General features: G+C 44.7%; 1 protein-coding gene across 5 annotated transcripts in view; it reads left to right on the forward strand.

Annotated features, from left to right (window-relative positions):
* The window catches only part of EEIG1 (estrogen-induced osteoclastogenesis regulator 1), a 38550-nt gene that overhangs the window by 1054 nt on the left and 20867 nt on the right, over nt 1–16629 (forward strand). For 3 of the 5 annotated variants that reach the window (XM_075056046.1, XM_075056049.1, XM_075056048.1), the window contains exon 2: nt 492–1128. In XM_075056046.1, the coding sequence (XP_074912147.1) occupies nt 983–1128 (146 nt within the window). In that variant the 5' untranslated portion in view covers nt 492–982. Of the gene's footprint in view, nt 1–259; nt 1129–4212; nt 4247–16629 lie in introns of those variants that run through there. The other 2 variants (XM_075056047.1, XM_075056050.1) reach the window with 2 other exon arrangements.

Raw genomic sequence — 16629 nt, forward strand, 5'->3', positions numbered from 1 at the left:
GAGAAGGCAGCATGCTCGGTGGGCCTGGCTATTGGACAGCCAGATGACCTGATTCGGTTGTTATGCTGTGTAATCTGGAGCAGACTGCTTTTTTTTCCTATGTGCTGCTTCCTCCATTTATAAGATACAGGTGCTAACAGTTAGGGCTGGTTGGAAATACAGAAAAGAAACAGATTTTTGCATTTCTTGAGATTGGTTTTGCTTACACTTGTTAGACTGATCTTGCTCTATAAACTGCTTCTAAAGATGATGGGTGAAAATAGAGCAGATTTTTATTAGTAGCTTTGCAAAACAGAAATTACAATGGGGATGACAACAGTGAAGCTTGCCCTAGGCAAAAAGGGGAAAGAGGATGTTGGGGCCAGGCTAATTGGGGCCATACCTCTTAAGACTGGTATGAGTCCGGACTGAATATTACCCATCCAAACAGGTTTTAGAGGAGGAGGAGCCCAAGACTGGCTGGAACTAATTTACTCATTTCCCTCCCAAAGGCTGACCCGAAGACCTGTATCAAGGAGTTGCACAAGAGGAGGAGATAGAAACTGGAAGCTCTCTGAATGTGCTGCCCACAGACTTAAGGCTTCATCGGAGACTCAAGATGACTTCCCACGAGAGATGCTTTCTGGAGGGGTTGTGCTGAAGATAGAGCACTGCAGCCTCTAACTGGGACAGCTCCTGCTGGTCTGGAGCTGAGACTGACTTCTCTCCCTCCCTTTTCCCTTGGAGATGTTGCAGAGATTTAATCTGACCTCTTCCTCCTCACCTGAAGCCTGCCGTGGCGATGATCCCACAGCCAGATCCGACCACCAAAGAGAAGAGGATTGTGCGTTTGAAGCTGGGCCATCTTTGTAACTGAACTGGAATTTACTCCTTGCTTGCACTCCTCGAACGAGTGCCGTTCCTCTGCTTGTCTGTGTGTGTTTTGAGCCGCTCCTCCCCAATCTTGTTTGGAATTCCTGGGCTTTCCACGCTGAATTTGCCCATGGCTTTCCTGATGAAGAAGAAGAAATTCAAGTTTCAGACAAGTTTCACTCTAGAAGAGCTGACTGCTGTCCCCTTTGTGAATGGGGTTCTGTTCTGCAAAATCAGGCTGCTAGATGGAGGAGACTTTGCTAGCTTATCTACCAGGTAAGAAGCTGCTCGCAGACTTGCTTCCTGGCTGTGCTTCTTTCCCTGGTTATTCTTCAGTTGAGCGGTTTAGCATATGGCTACCACTTGCCTACCCCTTGATGGGATTTTAATAGTTCTGTTGTAGGGCCCCACATGCCACATATTCTCCGGAGCAGGGGGGAAGAACATAGCTGGGGAGCTCTGAACCTGGGTGGTGTTGGCTGATCAGAGCTGGACTGAATTTTTCAGAGATGTGGGGAGGGAGCAGGAGGTCGTTCCCCTGAAAGGGACTGGGGTTTGTAGATGAAATCCTCTCTCCCCCATCCCCCTCCCTGCCCTTGCCCAAGCTCTCACATGCTATTTCAGACCGTATGCTATTTTGCTTTCATGCCCGACTTGAAACTCAACTCTGTAGAAGACTGTATCTAAGCAAATCAACCCTTCCCAACTTTGCTCTCCCCTTTTGCTTTTGAATTACTGTTCTTGGTAAGAGTGGAAGTAGCTTGCTTTGCATTGCAAATTGCTGTGCAAGGGAAAACTGCTGCCTGGAGTCAAAGTTGTCAGTGTTAAAGACACAGTTTATCTCCTTGAACTGATGCCATTGCATCTTCAAGTTTATAGCTGCAGTATTTTCTTTTTTATGTGATCTGTCATACCAGGATCATTCTGCTGCACATCCTGTAAGGTTGTTCTGCCATCGTGTATTGGCATTTCTCTGACTCCTTCAGGCAGGTCTGTCCCCACTCCTGCTACTAATTGCTAATAAAAACTTGCTTTGTTTCCAACTATGCACATAGATTATCACCAGCAGTATGCAAACGCGAATTCCGTAACAGCCCAGACTTGCTTTCTTTCTGCCTCAAGATGTGAAGGAAGCCTTCAGTGGCTTTCAAAACTTGTTTTTTTGCTTTTCTGAGTGACTGCTCAGTTTTAAAGGTACAGGATTAGTTTGTGCTAGCTGTTAACTGCTTTATCCCAGAGCTGAAGCCTGGTTTGGTCTGGTTTTCCTCTTTGTGGTGCTGCACGCTGAGCTTTCTCATTTCAGAAGAGAAGATTTTATTGGGCAAGCATAAAACATTTCTGTCTTGCAAATAGAAGTGGTAGGGCATTGCTCAAAGCTTGGTTTTTCTTCCAGAGGCACAGTGCAACCTCATCTGAAGTCTGTAGAAGCCGTGGGTGTGGAACACCTCCAAAAATGGACTTTGAATTAATTTCTCTTTTGAAGAAAATCTATCAAAAGAGCTTTTCCTTACAGTGTTCTCCCCTGAGGCTAGATCCTTGGGTTTGGTGGAAGCAGCTTATCTAAGGAATTCAAACAGTATGTGAACTTGGAAAGAAATTAACCCCTCTGCTTCCTGGAGTCAATAAAATGAGTTGAACTGGAGGGTATCTCAGGAAAAGCCTGTGCTGAGAAATGTAGATTTCCTTCTCCCTGTCATCCTTGAAAGCAGCTTTTAGGAGCTGTCGCTGGGGTTTGCTGATGCAGCCAGCCGTTTGGGTTGCATTGAGTTGTTTTCTGAGCTGGCTGGCGTTCAGCAGTTCGCTCAGTGCAGCGCGTTGCAGATGTGTTCCAGCAGCGAATCCTCTGTAATTTAAACCAAACACATACATAACTCTCAACTGGCTTGATTGCTTATAAACGAGCAAAGGGGAAGTAGGCTGTTGGGTTTGCCGCCTTTCCCCTAACCTGTCTGTACTCTAACTGAAAGCACATGGAAACCTGTTCCTGCTTGAAAAGTTAGGAGTCTCAGTGGTATTGAGTCATTTGACCTTTTCCAAATATTTTCCCCTGTTGCAGTTAGAGAAACTTCAGGAGAGGTGAATTTCCAGGAACAGTGAAGAGAATAGTTACTGTGTGGAAAGGCTCCCAGATCATTCCTTGGCTCTGTTCTATGCTCCTCCAGTCATTTCCATGACCTTTTTGATACTCTTTGGATCTGGGGAAAATTAAAGGGAAGGAGATGCTGTATCCATGTTGTGTTAGAAGGCTATACATTATTTAGGACCTCTGATTGTTTCTCTGAAATCAACCACTGCCAAAAACGACTGTGTTTGAGGTTGCAGTGTCTGTCAGGTCGTCTTTTGTGAGCTGCTTATGTAAAAGTCTGGTGTTTGCTCTGCAATCAATTTGGGCTTCTTCTGCGGTCTGTGGCAATAGGAGGTGTGCAGCTATGATTGAGCACACCAGTAGCTCTTTCAGCCCATGAGTTTTCAGAGAACTGATCTGAACAAGGTGTCCCATGTCGTTTGGAGTCTGTAAACAGCAGGGAGAAGTAGGTATAAGAACCTTTTGTCGGACACACTAAATCAGTTTTCTTTTTTCTCGATTAAGTGACTTATGACGTGGAAAGAAGAGTGTTGTCTGAGAATATAAGAATCTCCAGAGGCAGATTTTTCAGGTTATTTACAATAGACTTACTTGGCAGCTTGGGCGTGTCTGTAGTGAGAGGTGGAGATATGATATATCCAATGAGTTGCTAGGTGGCACCGGGTTAATTTGACCTGTGAGCAGAGCAGAAGTGGGAGGCTGTCCTGCTGGCTCCTGTCAGCCCATCCTGGTCCCAAGTCCACTTCAGCCTGGGTTGCACATACCTGCTGCTGCCTGGTGCTGTGGATCCGGTGGGACGCACCTCGGGCCGGGACCCCCCTCCTGGGCTGTGAGCTGCTCACATCTCCTCTGCCTGGACTGGGACAAAGCAGCTTGGCTGGAGGGGAACCTGTCTGAAATGCATTAAGACTTAACACTCTTAGGAATTCAAGGCACTCTGGAAAAGGTCCAGGTCCTGTCAGCATATTCAGCTTTGGGGATCTGCCTCTCTTGGGTTTTCTGGTTTGGGTTTTTTTTCTTGCAGGCAGGTACCATTTTTCCGTGCTTGCTGTGCTCAGGCCTTGCATTAAACCATGGGTATTTAACTGACTAAAGTTGCAGCTGTGAATATCCTTTTGCTTTTCCTTTCCCCTTCCTTTGTAAAGTCTCCTTATGCTCTGGCGGGGCTTCTGAGTGTAAGACTTACCCGTTTCAGTTTACAGTGCTCTGCATGGAAAGCACCTATTGTTTGTGCGTTTATCACCCTGTTGTTGGATTACTGAAGTTGGTCTTCTGAAAATGCATCTGAGCCGGGTGTAGGCCAGGCAGGTACTGTATTTCCCCACGGAGGAGTACCAATATTTTCCTTGAGTAGTATTAATCCAGATACTTAAATAGCACAACTGCCAGTGAATTCAGTTCCCTCCCAAGTATCTTTAAAAATAGCAGGCACAGAGCAGTAGCGATGTATTCATGGCAACCGTTTTTGTGAAGCAGATGGGCTGCTGCATTTTGTACCAGTTTGAAGCTTTTTGGGGGGTGTGCATCTTTGTTCCTAGAGAGATGATACGATAAGCTCATCAGGAGGTTTTGGCTCCATGGATCAGCGCAGGCGGGAGCCTGGATGTCCAAATGAGGCAAAGCTACAGGCTGATGTAGCACGTACATGTCCATCTTTGGGTACCATAGAAGAGGAAGACTTGATTAAATTTATCCCCCCTCTCTGCTTACAGTATCAGTTAATGTTGAGTGACAGCCAGATGCTCTTTAACTTGGAGCTGATTGATTTCTGGCTGCATGTTGGTAATGAGCATTGCTGGTGCATGATGTGAAGGAAGTGGAGAGCCAGGTGTTATCCACAGACTCCTGACCCTTCATCCTATGTTGTTCTGTTAGCGTGCCAACAGTTTCACTCTGGTATTTCTGGATTTGAAGGAAGGGATTGTACTCTGAAAGCCCCTGGCTGGCTCTAGAGGAAAAACTGTTTTGCATGAGTAGAGCAACTTTGAGGGCATTTCCCACCTTCCTCATTGTCTTCTGAAGGCACCTCAGACTGTATTTCCTTAGGGAGCATGCGTTCCCAAGCACTTTTCAGCTGGGTTTTCTGATACTGGCACTCCTGCGCCATTTCGAACCAAAGAACATAGTTTGTCTCCTGCAGCCCAGCAGCTGTTTGCATGCAGGCTGGATCTGGGAAGAGCTGACCCTGTTAGGGTGGTCTGGCCTCAAAGTATTTTGGTGCTGTAAGCTTGAACTGAGAATGTTCTTAGCCTTGCAATTTTTAATAAAAGTGAAAGGCCACTTCCTGTGCTGCATGCTTTTTTTTGTTTTTTTCTGTGTGTGTAAAGCTGCATCAAGAAAGCCGAAGGAAATGCTGATATTTGGGGAGGCACCTCATACTGATAGCTCCCTGTGGACTGAGGTCAGCTTTTGTGTAAGTGTGGCTTTGTCATCCTTATGTAGGTATGGACCTAAAGCTCCTTGCTTTTCTCAGCTGGCAGGATGCAAAGTATTATTACGTCTTGGTAGTATACACAACACAGCTGACGATTCAGAAACCTTTGCAAAGGGAGGTGCAAGTTGTACCACCTCTGAAATGCAGCTGTGTCTCAGTTGTGACAGTTGGAAATCATCTAATTCCCTGTTTTCACATAGTCACTGTGCCTGATGTTACAGGTAACTAGGTTCACCACGTTTGGCTCTTTCATACTGGAAAATTGTTAACTGTTTGGTTAATCAGAGACCAAAGGACTGATTCAGCCCACTTGAGATCTAAATCTTCACCACTGTCTGCCTTAAAACAAAGGTTAAGTAACTAAATAGTTCCTTCTAGAGTCAGCGTCCCCAAGAGGGAAGAAAACTAGTAGCAAAAGGAGAGGATTGCTGGCTGAGTTCTGGCTTTTGATTTGAGTGGGATTGCCATGGTTGAGTAGAGGAAGGAACTTGGTTGTGGCTCTAAACCATTCTCCCAGTTCCATATTTTAGGAGGACATGCATTTGGCTCTATCCTCTGCTAGAGCGTATGGTGTGATAACATATTTAAAAAGTGCTTTTGTTGCAAACGTGTCTGAAAATGCAGACCTTCCCCATGTGTAAATATACTCCTAATATACAGACCAAGAGAGTGAGTTTTAATGCTCCAGAGCAGCTTCACATGCTAACATCCTTCTTCCCTGGCTGCAGCCTCAGGAGTGGGCTGTGGGGGTGTTAATGGAGGAGGCACTCGAATACAGTATCTAGAAATGATTTGCAATAAAACATAACCTAGTTAAGATAATATTAAGGCATAGTACCTGCACTGCTTGCATTCTGAAACAAATATAGGGAAACTGCAGCAAAGATCAGAAAAAGGGTTTTCATTCCAGCAGTTTAGCTAAATGTAAGTGAAAGTCGTGAGAGCAGAAGCAGTGGATGAGGTTTCACCTCTGGCAAGTTGAGTATGTTGGAAAAAGTGCAGAAGTGATACAGCACCGCAAGGTCCCCAGCACAAACGATCTTAAGCTGTGCTTTGAGTTTGGAGAGCATTTCTATCACCTTTTCTGGGCTCTGGCTGCTACACCTGCAGGGTCTGACCACAGAGGCTTTGGGGTGGGTTGATTTGCTTTGTGCTGGACTTGCCTCTTCCTGTCACCCGTCACTGCGTTGGAGCCTGTTGCAAGATCGGCAGTTACGTTCAAACTTTCCTGCCACAGGGGCTGTATCCTGTTGAGTAAAGAACATTCTCTGTTTATGCTCTGACTCCTGTTCCAGCTGCTGTTGCTCAGGCAGGGGCTGCTTTGTTGACCAGAAGCTGTAATCTAAAGCCCTGTAACCGATATGCTGTGTGTACAGCATCAATGAATATGTTCTGATACAGCTGGCTTTCAAACTTCCCCCTTGTTGCCAATTCTGAACTGTCATTGCTTTGACAGCTAACTCTTAGCAACAGCCTTACCTGTGTGGCTTAAGCAGCCCTTGGCTCAAAAAATTACTCATTGGAAATTAATGTTCTGCTTTGAGACTGGGACCCTGTGGCCCACTTGATTTGCAGGGTGGCAATACCATCAGCTCTGTCTGAGGATAAGGGGAGGTAGGAGAGGGTGTGCCCCCCTTTCCCCCTCCTTTAAGACATGTATTTATTTCTGAAATACAGGAGAAAACCTAAATGGCTTCTAGTCTGTTTATTCTTTGTGCTCTTGAGCTGCCATAAGTGTTGACTCTAGCTTTGTAGCTGTATTTCTGAGGAATTCATGCATGCCTTCAGGAGCCTGTGGTCTCACTGCACAGTGGTTGGTATTTTAATAGGCCATAAGTTGCCAGTGGCAAGTTGTTCTGGTACCAGTTTCCAGATAAATGAGGTAGGTACAGATTTATTTCTTATTATTATTTTATTGCAGGAAGCTACAACTGGTAGTGTTTCGGGAAAGAGCTCAGCGTCTCCCTCGGATCAGAAACCTCCCTCACTTGAGGGCAGGTCTGTATGCTCACAAGCCTGATGGAGTGGGATGGTGAGCTCTTGCAGCATCCACCTGCACTTGGCTCTGTAAGGTCTCATCTGTGCAAGGACAGATCGATGTGGCTCTGTATGTGGCCTCCCTTTTTCAAACAAGATATGTTCTGCATCTTCTGTGGGCTGTCGGCTCTGCGCTGGGCTTGCAGCCTGGTCTGAAGTGGATCGGGAATTATTTTGTAAGCTGTGGCTTATATAATAAAACAGAAGCCTTTAGGAGTGCCCTGGACCAACATTTGGACCTGCTTGTTTCTTCTGTAATGGCCTGTGACCTCGTATCAGTAATCCATGCAGTAAAGGTGATGATTTCAGGTGTTATTTCAGGGGGCTGGATATGTTACCCCACCCCAGTACCAGCTGCTTACCCTGCGGGATGAGAAGCTTTTTTTTTTCTTGCAGTTTATTCATATTTTGCCTTTGTGCACATGCTGGGAGACATGATACGCATCGCTATCATAACTCCGGACTTGGCATCATGATCCTTCTGGTACCATACAGTGGGACTCAGCATCTCATTTTAGTGCCTGGGTTTGAAAGGCACTTCGCACTAGACAAACAGTTGTGCCTGTGTTCGCTGGATGAACAGTCTTCTTGTTTGGTGTACTTTTAATCTGATGAGCAAGAAAGGGAATTGTTCTGCAGGATTCAAAATTGCTGATCTTCATGGATGTCATTTTCACGTGCTTCTTGTGGGTCTCTTATGTAGCTCAATTGATAAGACTGAGATGAGGAAAAGATCAAGGAAATGGGATGGGGTTGTGGGGATGAGGAAGAAAACAAAGAGGAAGCACATGGAGACTAGAGGATTGGGAGGAGGCAAGTGTGGAAGAGACAGGATGTTTTAGATAAGCAATAGCATATACAGTCCGTATAATGGATATTTTCCGTGCAGACAGAAAGTAGGTGAGCTGGCAAGAGGACAGGATTATGCCTTTCCTTTGGCTGAATTTATCATACTTCATTGGTAAGAGGAGGCCTTGAAGGAGGTCCCATGCTGTAGTAGGAGATGGGACTGAAGCTAAAAATACTTTTACTGCTGTATGCTGTATTCTAAATAAGAAATGAACCCTGTCTGTTCAGCCTGAAAGCACTGAGGGTGCTTACATGGGAAGAAGGAAGAGTATATGGATTTACTGTCCTGGAAGGGCTAGAAAGCTGCAGGACTAATAAGCAATGCAGCTTTAGAGACCTACAGAGACCATCACCCCTGCATGTGGTTGGTAACAGCCTGAAATGTGCTCTCTGAAATAAACAACTAAAGCTAGAAAACTTTCTTTTGGGATTGCTGCTTCCTAGAGCCACGTGTTTGCCTCAATGAGGCAAGTCCTTCTCTTGCCATTTGGTGTACCAAATGTAGAAGACAAAATGTAAGGTCTTGTTTAGTGTCTTTCAGAAATTACCAAGCTTTATGCTCCAATCTGGCTTTGGAATGGAAAAGCAGATCAAGGAACCTGTAATAGGAAACCCTGTGAAAGGGCTGTGGTCTCAGGGTTTCAGTTTGGGGTAGTTGCATACCTCCATTTTGCTTCCAGAATAAAACTTTGTATGAAATGACTGTGACGAGGTGTTTCACTAATGGATATTGGGTTAATGATCAACAGAGACTCCCTCAGCCAGCTGCCATGTGAAAGACTGGTCAGCACATGCCTACCTGTGCTCCTGCCTGCTGCTGGAGTTTCCATTCCTCCTGAAATACAAGTTGTGAGTGTGAGGAGTACAAGATGGGGAGGCCAGAGTGAACCCTGCCGAAGGTTTCCAATTGCCTTGTTCTCTGTCCAGTCACTTTTGTTTCCAGTCCTTAAAGGATAATATTGCTCATAAAAATAAAATGCAAATGGCCAGGAGAGGGGGAAGGAAAGGCTTGTCTGGAAAAACTCAGGTTTAGGCAATTATTTTTTCCCCCGGCCTTGTATCAGACTCTTTCAGGCTTTATCGACACTTGAAACAGCAAAGGTGAGGTTGGGTATGGTATCACAGTTTTCACTGGATTTTTGTTTGCATCAGTATAGGCTGGGGAGAGGGTTGCCAGCTTGGTTGCGTTGTCATCGTACTTTTTCTGTTTCTCTTGCTAGTTCCTGTTCTTCCCATCATCGCCTAGGCTGTGCCTGCGTGTCACAGAATATGAGAGAGGAATCTAGGATATTTATAATTCAGCAATTTTTCCAGATCTCTTAATGTTCCATTGCCCTGGAACAGAGCAGTAGCAGTCACACTTTGACATAGACTTGCTGTACCTTGTCAGCCCCAGCTAGTGCAGTATCCTGTTTCCAGACTAGGCAGTAAGGGCTGTTCAGAGGTAGTCTGCTTGCCTCTGTTATAGATTAATTATGCAGTAACCTCTCTGTAGGAAAGCTCTTTTCCTGGCTTCTGTCAGCGGCCTGTTATGGTTTATCTCATACTTCAGTAACATCAGGCAATTGCATCTGCATATATTGAATTCCTTTCAAGTGCAGTGCTGCTCATCTTACGGCTTTAGTAGCCTGCAGCACTCCTTGCCGCAAGGGAAACTCTGTGTTGTGGAGGAGTATATTTCCTATAACTGTTTGTTACATTTGCTGCCTTTCTGCTTTGTTGAATACCCTTTTTCTGCTCTACAGGGAGTAGCTGATCATACTCTGTTTAGCCACTGGTCTCTTTAAGGTCTGTTTCTGATGTAGGTTTATAGCAATGGCTTTTCCTGCTTTCCGTGCAAGTAGGTCTGTTATTTCAAAACAAATCTGCATGTTGTCTTCCCTCCAGAAGTGATGCATACACATCTCCAATGTCATTTGCTCTCAGTAGGGGAGAATCAAGGGAATGTGTCTGAACACAGCTGGTAGTGACAGCCACAGAGGAGGTAAAAACTCTCTGATCCTCAGAAACCTGCTCCTGGCAGCAGAGCAGTGGGAGCCTATGCTAACATCTCCCAGGGGCTTAACCAGCACCTACTGCTGTCACACGATGCAGAGCTCTCCAGTATTCTGCTTTTAACCAAAATGTAACTTACAAAATTATCTTTCTCTGATTAGGACAAATTGCATCATGAGATACTGGTCTTGGAGAATTGTGTTTGTCTGGAGCTGTGGCTCCAGAGGAGCAAAAGCAGTTCTAACTGTTCTGTCTCAGACCCCTTTCTCTCCCCTCTTGCTGGCTCTGGCACTCCAGCATAACGCTGGCTCTGACACACTCCAGAGTCGGGGCAGAAGGGAAGGGGGAGTTGGGACAGGCAGGGTCTAGAAATCCCAGCGTGTCACCACCAGTATGGTGATGAGTCAGGGGGCAGCAGGCTTTACTCAGCAGCCTCTTCTAATTTGTAAACCTGTTCTACCTAATAGCCTTTTTGCTGATTAACCCTAACAGCGATAGATACCAATGGAGGGGATGGAGGTTTAGGGAGAATGTATTTGTACCTTGTCCTTAAAACCAGTGACCTGATTTCTACTGCTGAACGGTGCCTTTATAAAGGAACCATCATAAAGCACCTGTATTCATTGTAGAATGAAAAAGCTGCTGTTAACATATAAAGGGCTTTCTCCTGGACTATTGTGTTGGTTTTGACTAAATGTATACCATATAGAAGTGGCTCACAGGGGAACATGTCTGAGCATGGTAGGGTGTTACCTCTTGGGTAACTAAACCTACTTTTAGCACCAGGGTTGACTTCAGGCAGCTTATTTACTGAAGGGCTCTTCAGTATACTCGAGCCAAATTGCAGTGATGTTACATCACACGGTATTAATGAAATTATTCCAGAGATGAACTTGGCCTCATGTGCAGGTTAATTTGCACTATAAAGACTTCTCTGGTACAGCTATATTGGCAAACTCTTCTTGTTGAAACAGGGTTGATATTAGCAAAAAATAAGTCACTTAACTGTTCTGGCATCAGTATGTCTTCACATGCCTTAAATCTGCCTTAGAGGCAAAAAGATTTGTTTCTGTGTACATCACTTGTGTTAGGGATGTTGTTCCTAGTCTTGTGTTGATTCCCTTCAGGGTTTTCATTTTCCAGACTGACTATCCCATTAAAGCCCTGGAGTATTGAGTTGACCCATGTCTTGATTTTTCTCATCTTGGGGGGCATTTGTGGATTTTTTTGTTGTTGTTGTTTTGAAAGGTAGCTTTCTTTTTTCTTTATAAGAGCATCTTGTTTACAAACACAACTTTCTTGCATCATGGAGTTGTAGCCATGTCTTGTACCATGTGTGGTAGGGATATTATCAGAATTCTCCTTGCTGGAGTTTACATTGCTGTCTTTCTTCTCTAGGAGTTTAAATTTAGTCAGCAAAGGCAAATCTGGAATTTCTTAGAATGACAGCTGATACAAGATGAAGGAAGTTTATAAATATATCAGCAATGGATAATTAGTGAATCTTCATTTTGCATCTACAATCTGCCAGAAGTGAAAAGTCTTTCTAAGCTACAGTGTGGTACAAAAACATGTATTGACTCTGAAATACGGTGGGTTAACGTACCTTAATCTTGTAAGCATCTGTACAGAACAAACCTTAGAGTTTTTCTGAAGCATTTGGGACCTTCAGAAGCTTTAGTTCCTCTATCTGTTAGAACCACAGGGGAAATTTGAATTGTGATTTGTCCAAAGGGTGAACAGGCCCTGGGAGAGTCAGGATTTTTTTTTCCTATTTTAACTTCTGTGGTTTTTACTGTGCAATTGACTGGGTAATGAGCCTGAACATGCCCTCCCTCTGTGCCCTCCATCCCCCAGTAACATGGAGGTCTCTCAGCTTGGGTTTGCTCATCCCGTGTAAGTCCAGCTGACTTGGCTGGAGGCGTAGGTAAGAGTTCAGGAGCCCTTATTAGTTAAGTTGTCCCCATGTCTGTTTTATGCATTGAGCATATTTGATTGTTCAGTGGTCATAGTTGTGGAAAATCAGATCTGAAAGGTATTTATGCCCAGAGTTAGACAAGTTCGTTGGAGTGTGCTGGGTGTCTTCTGCAGCACAGAGCAACCATGGGAGCAAGAGGAACAATGCATCTGAGACAGGCTGGAAAATGCAGCACCAATGTACAGCAACCTGAGTGTAGTAGCTGGTGGCTGACTTGGGCAGACCCGAGTGAAATCTGCAGTGCCGACCTGTTCTTGTTTCTTCTGTAACTGAAATCCCTGTGAATTTGCTTGAGAGAAAAGCACTGGTGGTGGGCTTGGCAGCCTGGCACATGGTTTGTTCTTGGCTAATCCGGCTCCAGCATAGTCTACCAGAACAACAGAAGTAGGAGTTGGTGTGGTGACTCAGTGCATGATCAGAGTTCAAAAAAAGCAAATGCGTCTTTCAGTGTTCAATACGCACGTTATTACAGACTTGTGTTTCAGTAACTGAGTCATCTATCCAGTTATTCCTTTCTTTACACTTAAGAGTTTGGTTCTTTGCTTGTGATGTTTTTGCTCCTGGCACATGTCCCTGGCCTCTGACCAAAAAGAGCTTGTGCTCTGTAGATGTGGCAAGAAGTCCTTGGATATGTGCTACTTCGGGTTGGTCTGTCTTCAGCACAGTGTGTATGTAACATTAGATGTATTGCACAGCATTTACTGTTACAGTCCCTTCTTGTCCTTGTTTTCCTGATGTCCTGCTTTTTTCCTCTGCTTTGAGATGACAGAATGTAAATTATAAATACCTCAAAGGAGACTGGCTCTGCTGGGCACGTCCTGTCTGTGAAGTGCCATGTACATGCCCCTTGCTGCTCTGCAGCTGAGTCTGTTAGAATTATTTCCCCTTGCCTTCTCCCTGCTCCACCCTTACTTACCCTTCCAAAACTCATCTGACTTGTTCTATAGCTTAAGTTTTAAAGGGTCATTATTCTGTGACTTTATTTCTCCATTTGGCACAACTTTTTATTTCGTTATGCAACTTCTGCTGTAGCACTCGGTCACCAGCTGCATGCTATTTTTTAATAACTTCCATTGTTTCTCATAGCATTTTTAATACAGTTTATGTTAGGAGGAGCTTAAAGGTTTTAAGATTTAGATGCGGGAATGGTTGAAAATATTTTTTTCTAAAATAACCCCCAATAGTATGTTTTAGAAGCCCTGGCTGTACTGGAGAGTGCAGCTACCCAGTGCAGTGATCTGGAGAACATGAGGTGGACTGCACTGAAAAGCTCTTGCCTGTGGGACATTCTGCATGAGGTGCAGGATTTCATGTCTGTCACTTATAAAAGACACATGTCTGGATGCACGTGACTGGAGTCCAGACATAACTGAATTACTGCCTTTCAAAGAAGCTGTTAATATACAACTAGGAATGCTGATGCTGGAGGGTTTTCTACTGGTGATTGACTGCCACCCCCATTCTCCAGTAGGTATTATCACTCCCTGGCTTGTACTGGTGGACCTTTATCAAGATTGATTGCTGCCTTGGAGGGAACTGTAATATGAAGTTCAAAAGCTGTGCTTCTACAGAAATAGGCTTCTTCTGGAAATGAGGTTAAAGCCATAAAAAGTCAATCACTTGCCTGCTAGATACCAGCTTATTCCTAAGGACAATTTCTAAATCATTCTTTGTATCCTGTTTTTATTTTGTGCTCGCCTCATTGTTGTTTCTCCAGTTCTTTTCCTTGCCTGCCTTTTGCATACTTGTTGCTGTCATCGTCATCCCCTGACCCCCAGTGAAACAGTCTTGACTGTTCCTTACCTTGGTTTCTCAGCTGTGGCTGAAGTTTCTTCCATTAGCTTTTTTTTCTTTTCCCCCCCCCCGTACAGTTGCTGTTAATCCTTTTTCCTGTATTTATCTCTTCTCCGGTCAAATAGGCATTATGCAGGCTGTGCTGTTAACTGCGTAAGTAGAATCTAGTTTCCTGATCTGACTTTCCCCTACTCTTCCTTCCCCGTTCACTCTTCCCCCACCTCCCCAAGTGCCAGCAAACAGCAGGGGTGGATGTATGTCCATCTCCTGGTGTGAGGCAGAACTGAGCAAGCATGGTGAAGCCATCCAGAAGCGTTGGAGCTTGCCTTGTTCCCACCCCCCCCAAATGCTGGGTCATGTGAATGCTTCATTCCAAAAGCATTGGGGTTCAAATCTGGCATTAGAGAGCCCATACATATCTCCCCTCTGGTGTGAATGACGAACTAAATTAATAGGTGTAAGCTGATGCCAAGAGGGCGGTGTGGGTAGGTGTCCTTCTCCACCATGTGTCATTCGAATGGGTTTGCTGGGAATTTAGAAGTTAATTTTGCGAGTAGGTGGTAGATGTGATGACCTTACTGCTGAACCCTTGTTTAAAACACTTGCAGTGAAACATCCAAATAAGACTTGTTTCAAATGACAAAGGCTTGCTTAGTTCTCTGAGTAACACAGTCTGCATCATCTGTCTCTGAGCCATTTTTCCATCATAACTGCTAATGTCTACTATACAACAACCAGCACTTGTCAGCTGGAGAATACAGGGTTGTTTGCGGTGGGGGAGATGTCCAGCTCTTTGGGTTGGCAGTTGTTCTGGTCAGTGATGTAAGCCCAGTCAAAACAGAGTAACTTTATTGTAGAGAGCTGCTTGCAGCCCTTTCTGTTCCTTCTGCTTGGGGAAGGCAAAACCCCTCCATGTAAATAACTTGCTATAAAGCACTTCTATGCATCCAGGTTAAACTGCCTTGGATTTCCATGCATTGTGTATCCAGATGGGTTTTTATGATCCTGTATTCCCCAAGGAATATGGTGTGTTATCTCTCATTCTTGGGATATGTTTCCACTGAACTTCCCAGCACCTATTGCTGCATCCTGTTTGCTTCTGCTTTATACCTGTGTTTGGCCTGCATGAGCTTGACGAGATAAAGAAGATGACAGCTTTAAGCTTTTACTAGTGTGATACGTTCCCACGCTGCTGTTTGGTGCGCTGTCTGCCGATGGTGTATCTTGTTTGCTGTTGATTTCTCTCCTTTTCTTTGTCAGGCATCTGGATGGCAAAGCCTTGGAGCTGCAGTTGTCTTTAATAATATATGTGCTGCAGTGAAGTGCCCTGTCCTAAGCCCGTTATTTGAGGATACCTACAGATTCTGCATCGTGTATCTAAAACAGCTAATGGCTAAATGAAGGCTTGCTTTATTTATATATATATGTTCACCCACCTTTGTATTTTCTATGCTTTATAGGTAGTGATTAGGTCCTCTGTTTGTAGCAGGACCTCCTGTGTCTGTAGGATGGTATAAATTTTCGCGTGCTGTGAGCACAGTGGTGTGAATATTGGTTACTGACCTGGGCATCTTAGAAAGTCAGTTTTGAAAATGTTTTTCAGGGACTTTTTCCTTGCCCTTACCAAAGGTCTCTCGTGCAGCTTTGCACTAAATAACCTGGTTAAAATAGTAACTATCTTCTCTGGAGCGTAACTCATGATTGTTCCAGACTTTGCCAAGCTAACGAGTGTCAGTGATCCTGTTCTAATTCAGCCGCTGGAAGTGCTGGGGAATAGATGAGGCTGTCTTAATGGTGGCTCTCTGCAGCTGAAAGCAGACCTGTATAAAGAAATGCTGTAGAAGATGCCCTTCAGATGGAATCTGCTGAAATAACTTGATTTTTTCTTTTCTTTTCCTCCCTTTGTGGTTGAGGTGATTGTACCTGCATCCCTGAGGTTGTGTTACCTTCCTCCCCAAAAGACCCACGGCTGCAGTGGCTGCTTCAAGGGCTGCTTTTCAATCCACCACGCTTAAATGGATCTGAGCTGGGACTTGGCTCCGTGGCCTCTTTAAAATGGTGTTATCTTTCTTGTGCCTAATCAGATTGAGATGCTGCTTCAGTGATGTTGCGCCCCTGCGTGCAGTGGTGAACCAGTGAGGAAGATGGGGAGTACAGTCTGCTGTGAGCAAGCAGCAGGATTAGTTCTGCTTGAAGGGTCTGACACAGATCCACATCTCTGAGAAGGGGGGACAGTGAGCATGTGGATTGGGCATCAGAAATAGGAAAGCTTGCCTTCCCCCTTTGTGTAGATGAGGAGGAGGAAATCTGAATAAGTAGCTCTTTGTGTGTGCTTATCTTTATACTGTCTCATTTAGCCTGAGGTTTTCTCACATCTGCTCCCGTGCATGAAACATCAGACTGAGACACATTGCTCTACTGAAACGTTCGGCATTAGAAAACTATTTTTTGTTGTCGTTGCCCTCCCAGTAAGCCTGTGGCCTTTTTATGATGTTTTGTACTTTTAACTCTTACGTGTGACTACCGCCATAAAGAGTGAAACATCTGCTTTTCTAAATGTTTCAGCAATTCAAAACTGTTTCAGCGGGTTGTGCATTTGAAGCA

Source organism: Buteo buteo, chromosome 23 (assembly GCF_964188355.1).
Source record: "Buteo buteo chromosome 23, bButBut1.hap1.1, whole genome shotgun sequence".
Taxonomy (NCBI): domain Eukaryota; kingdom Metazoa; phylum Chordata; class Aves; order Accipitriformes; family Accipitridae; genus Buteo; species Buteo buteo.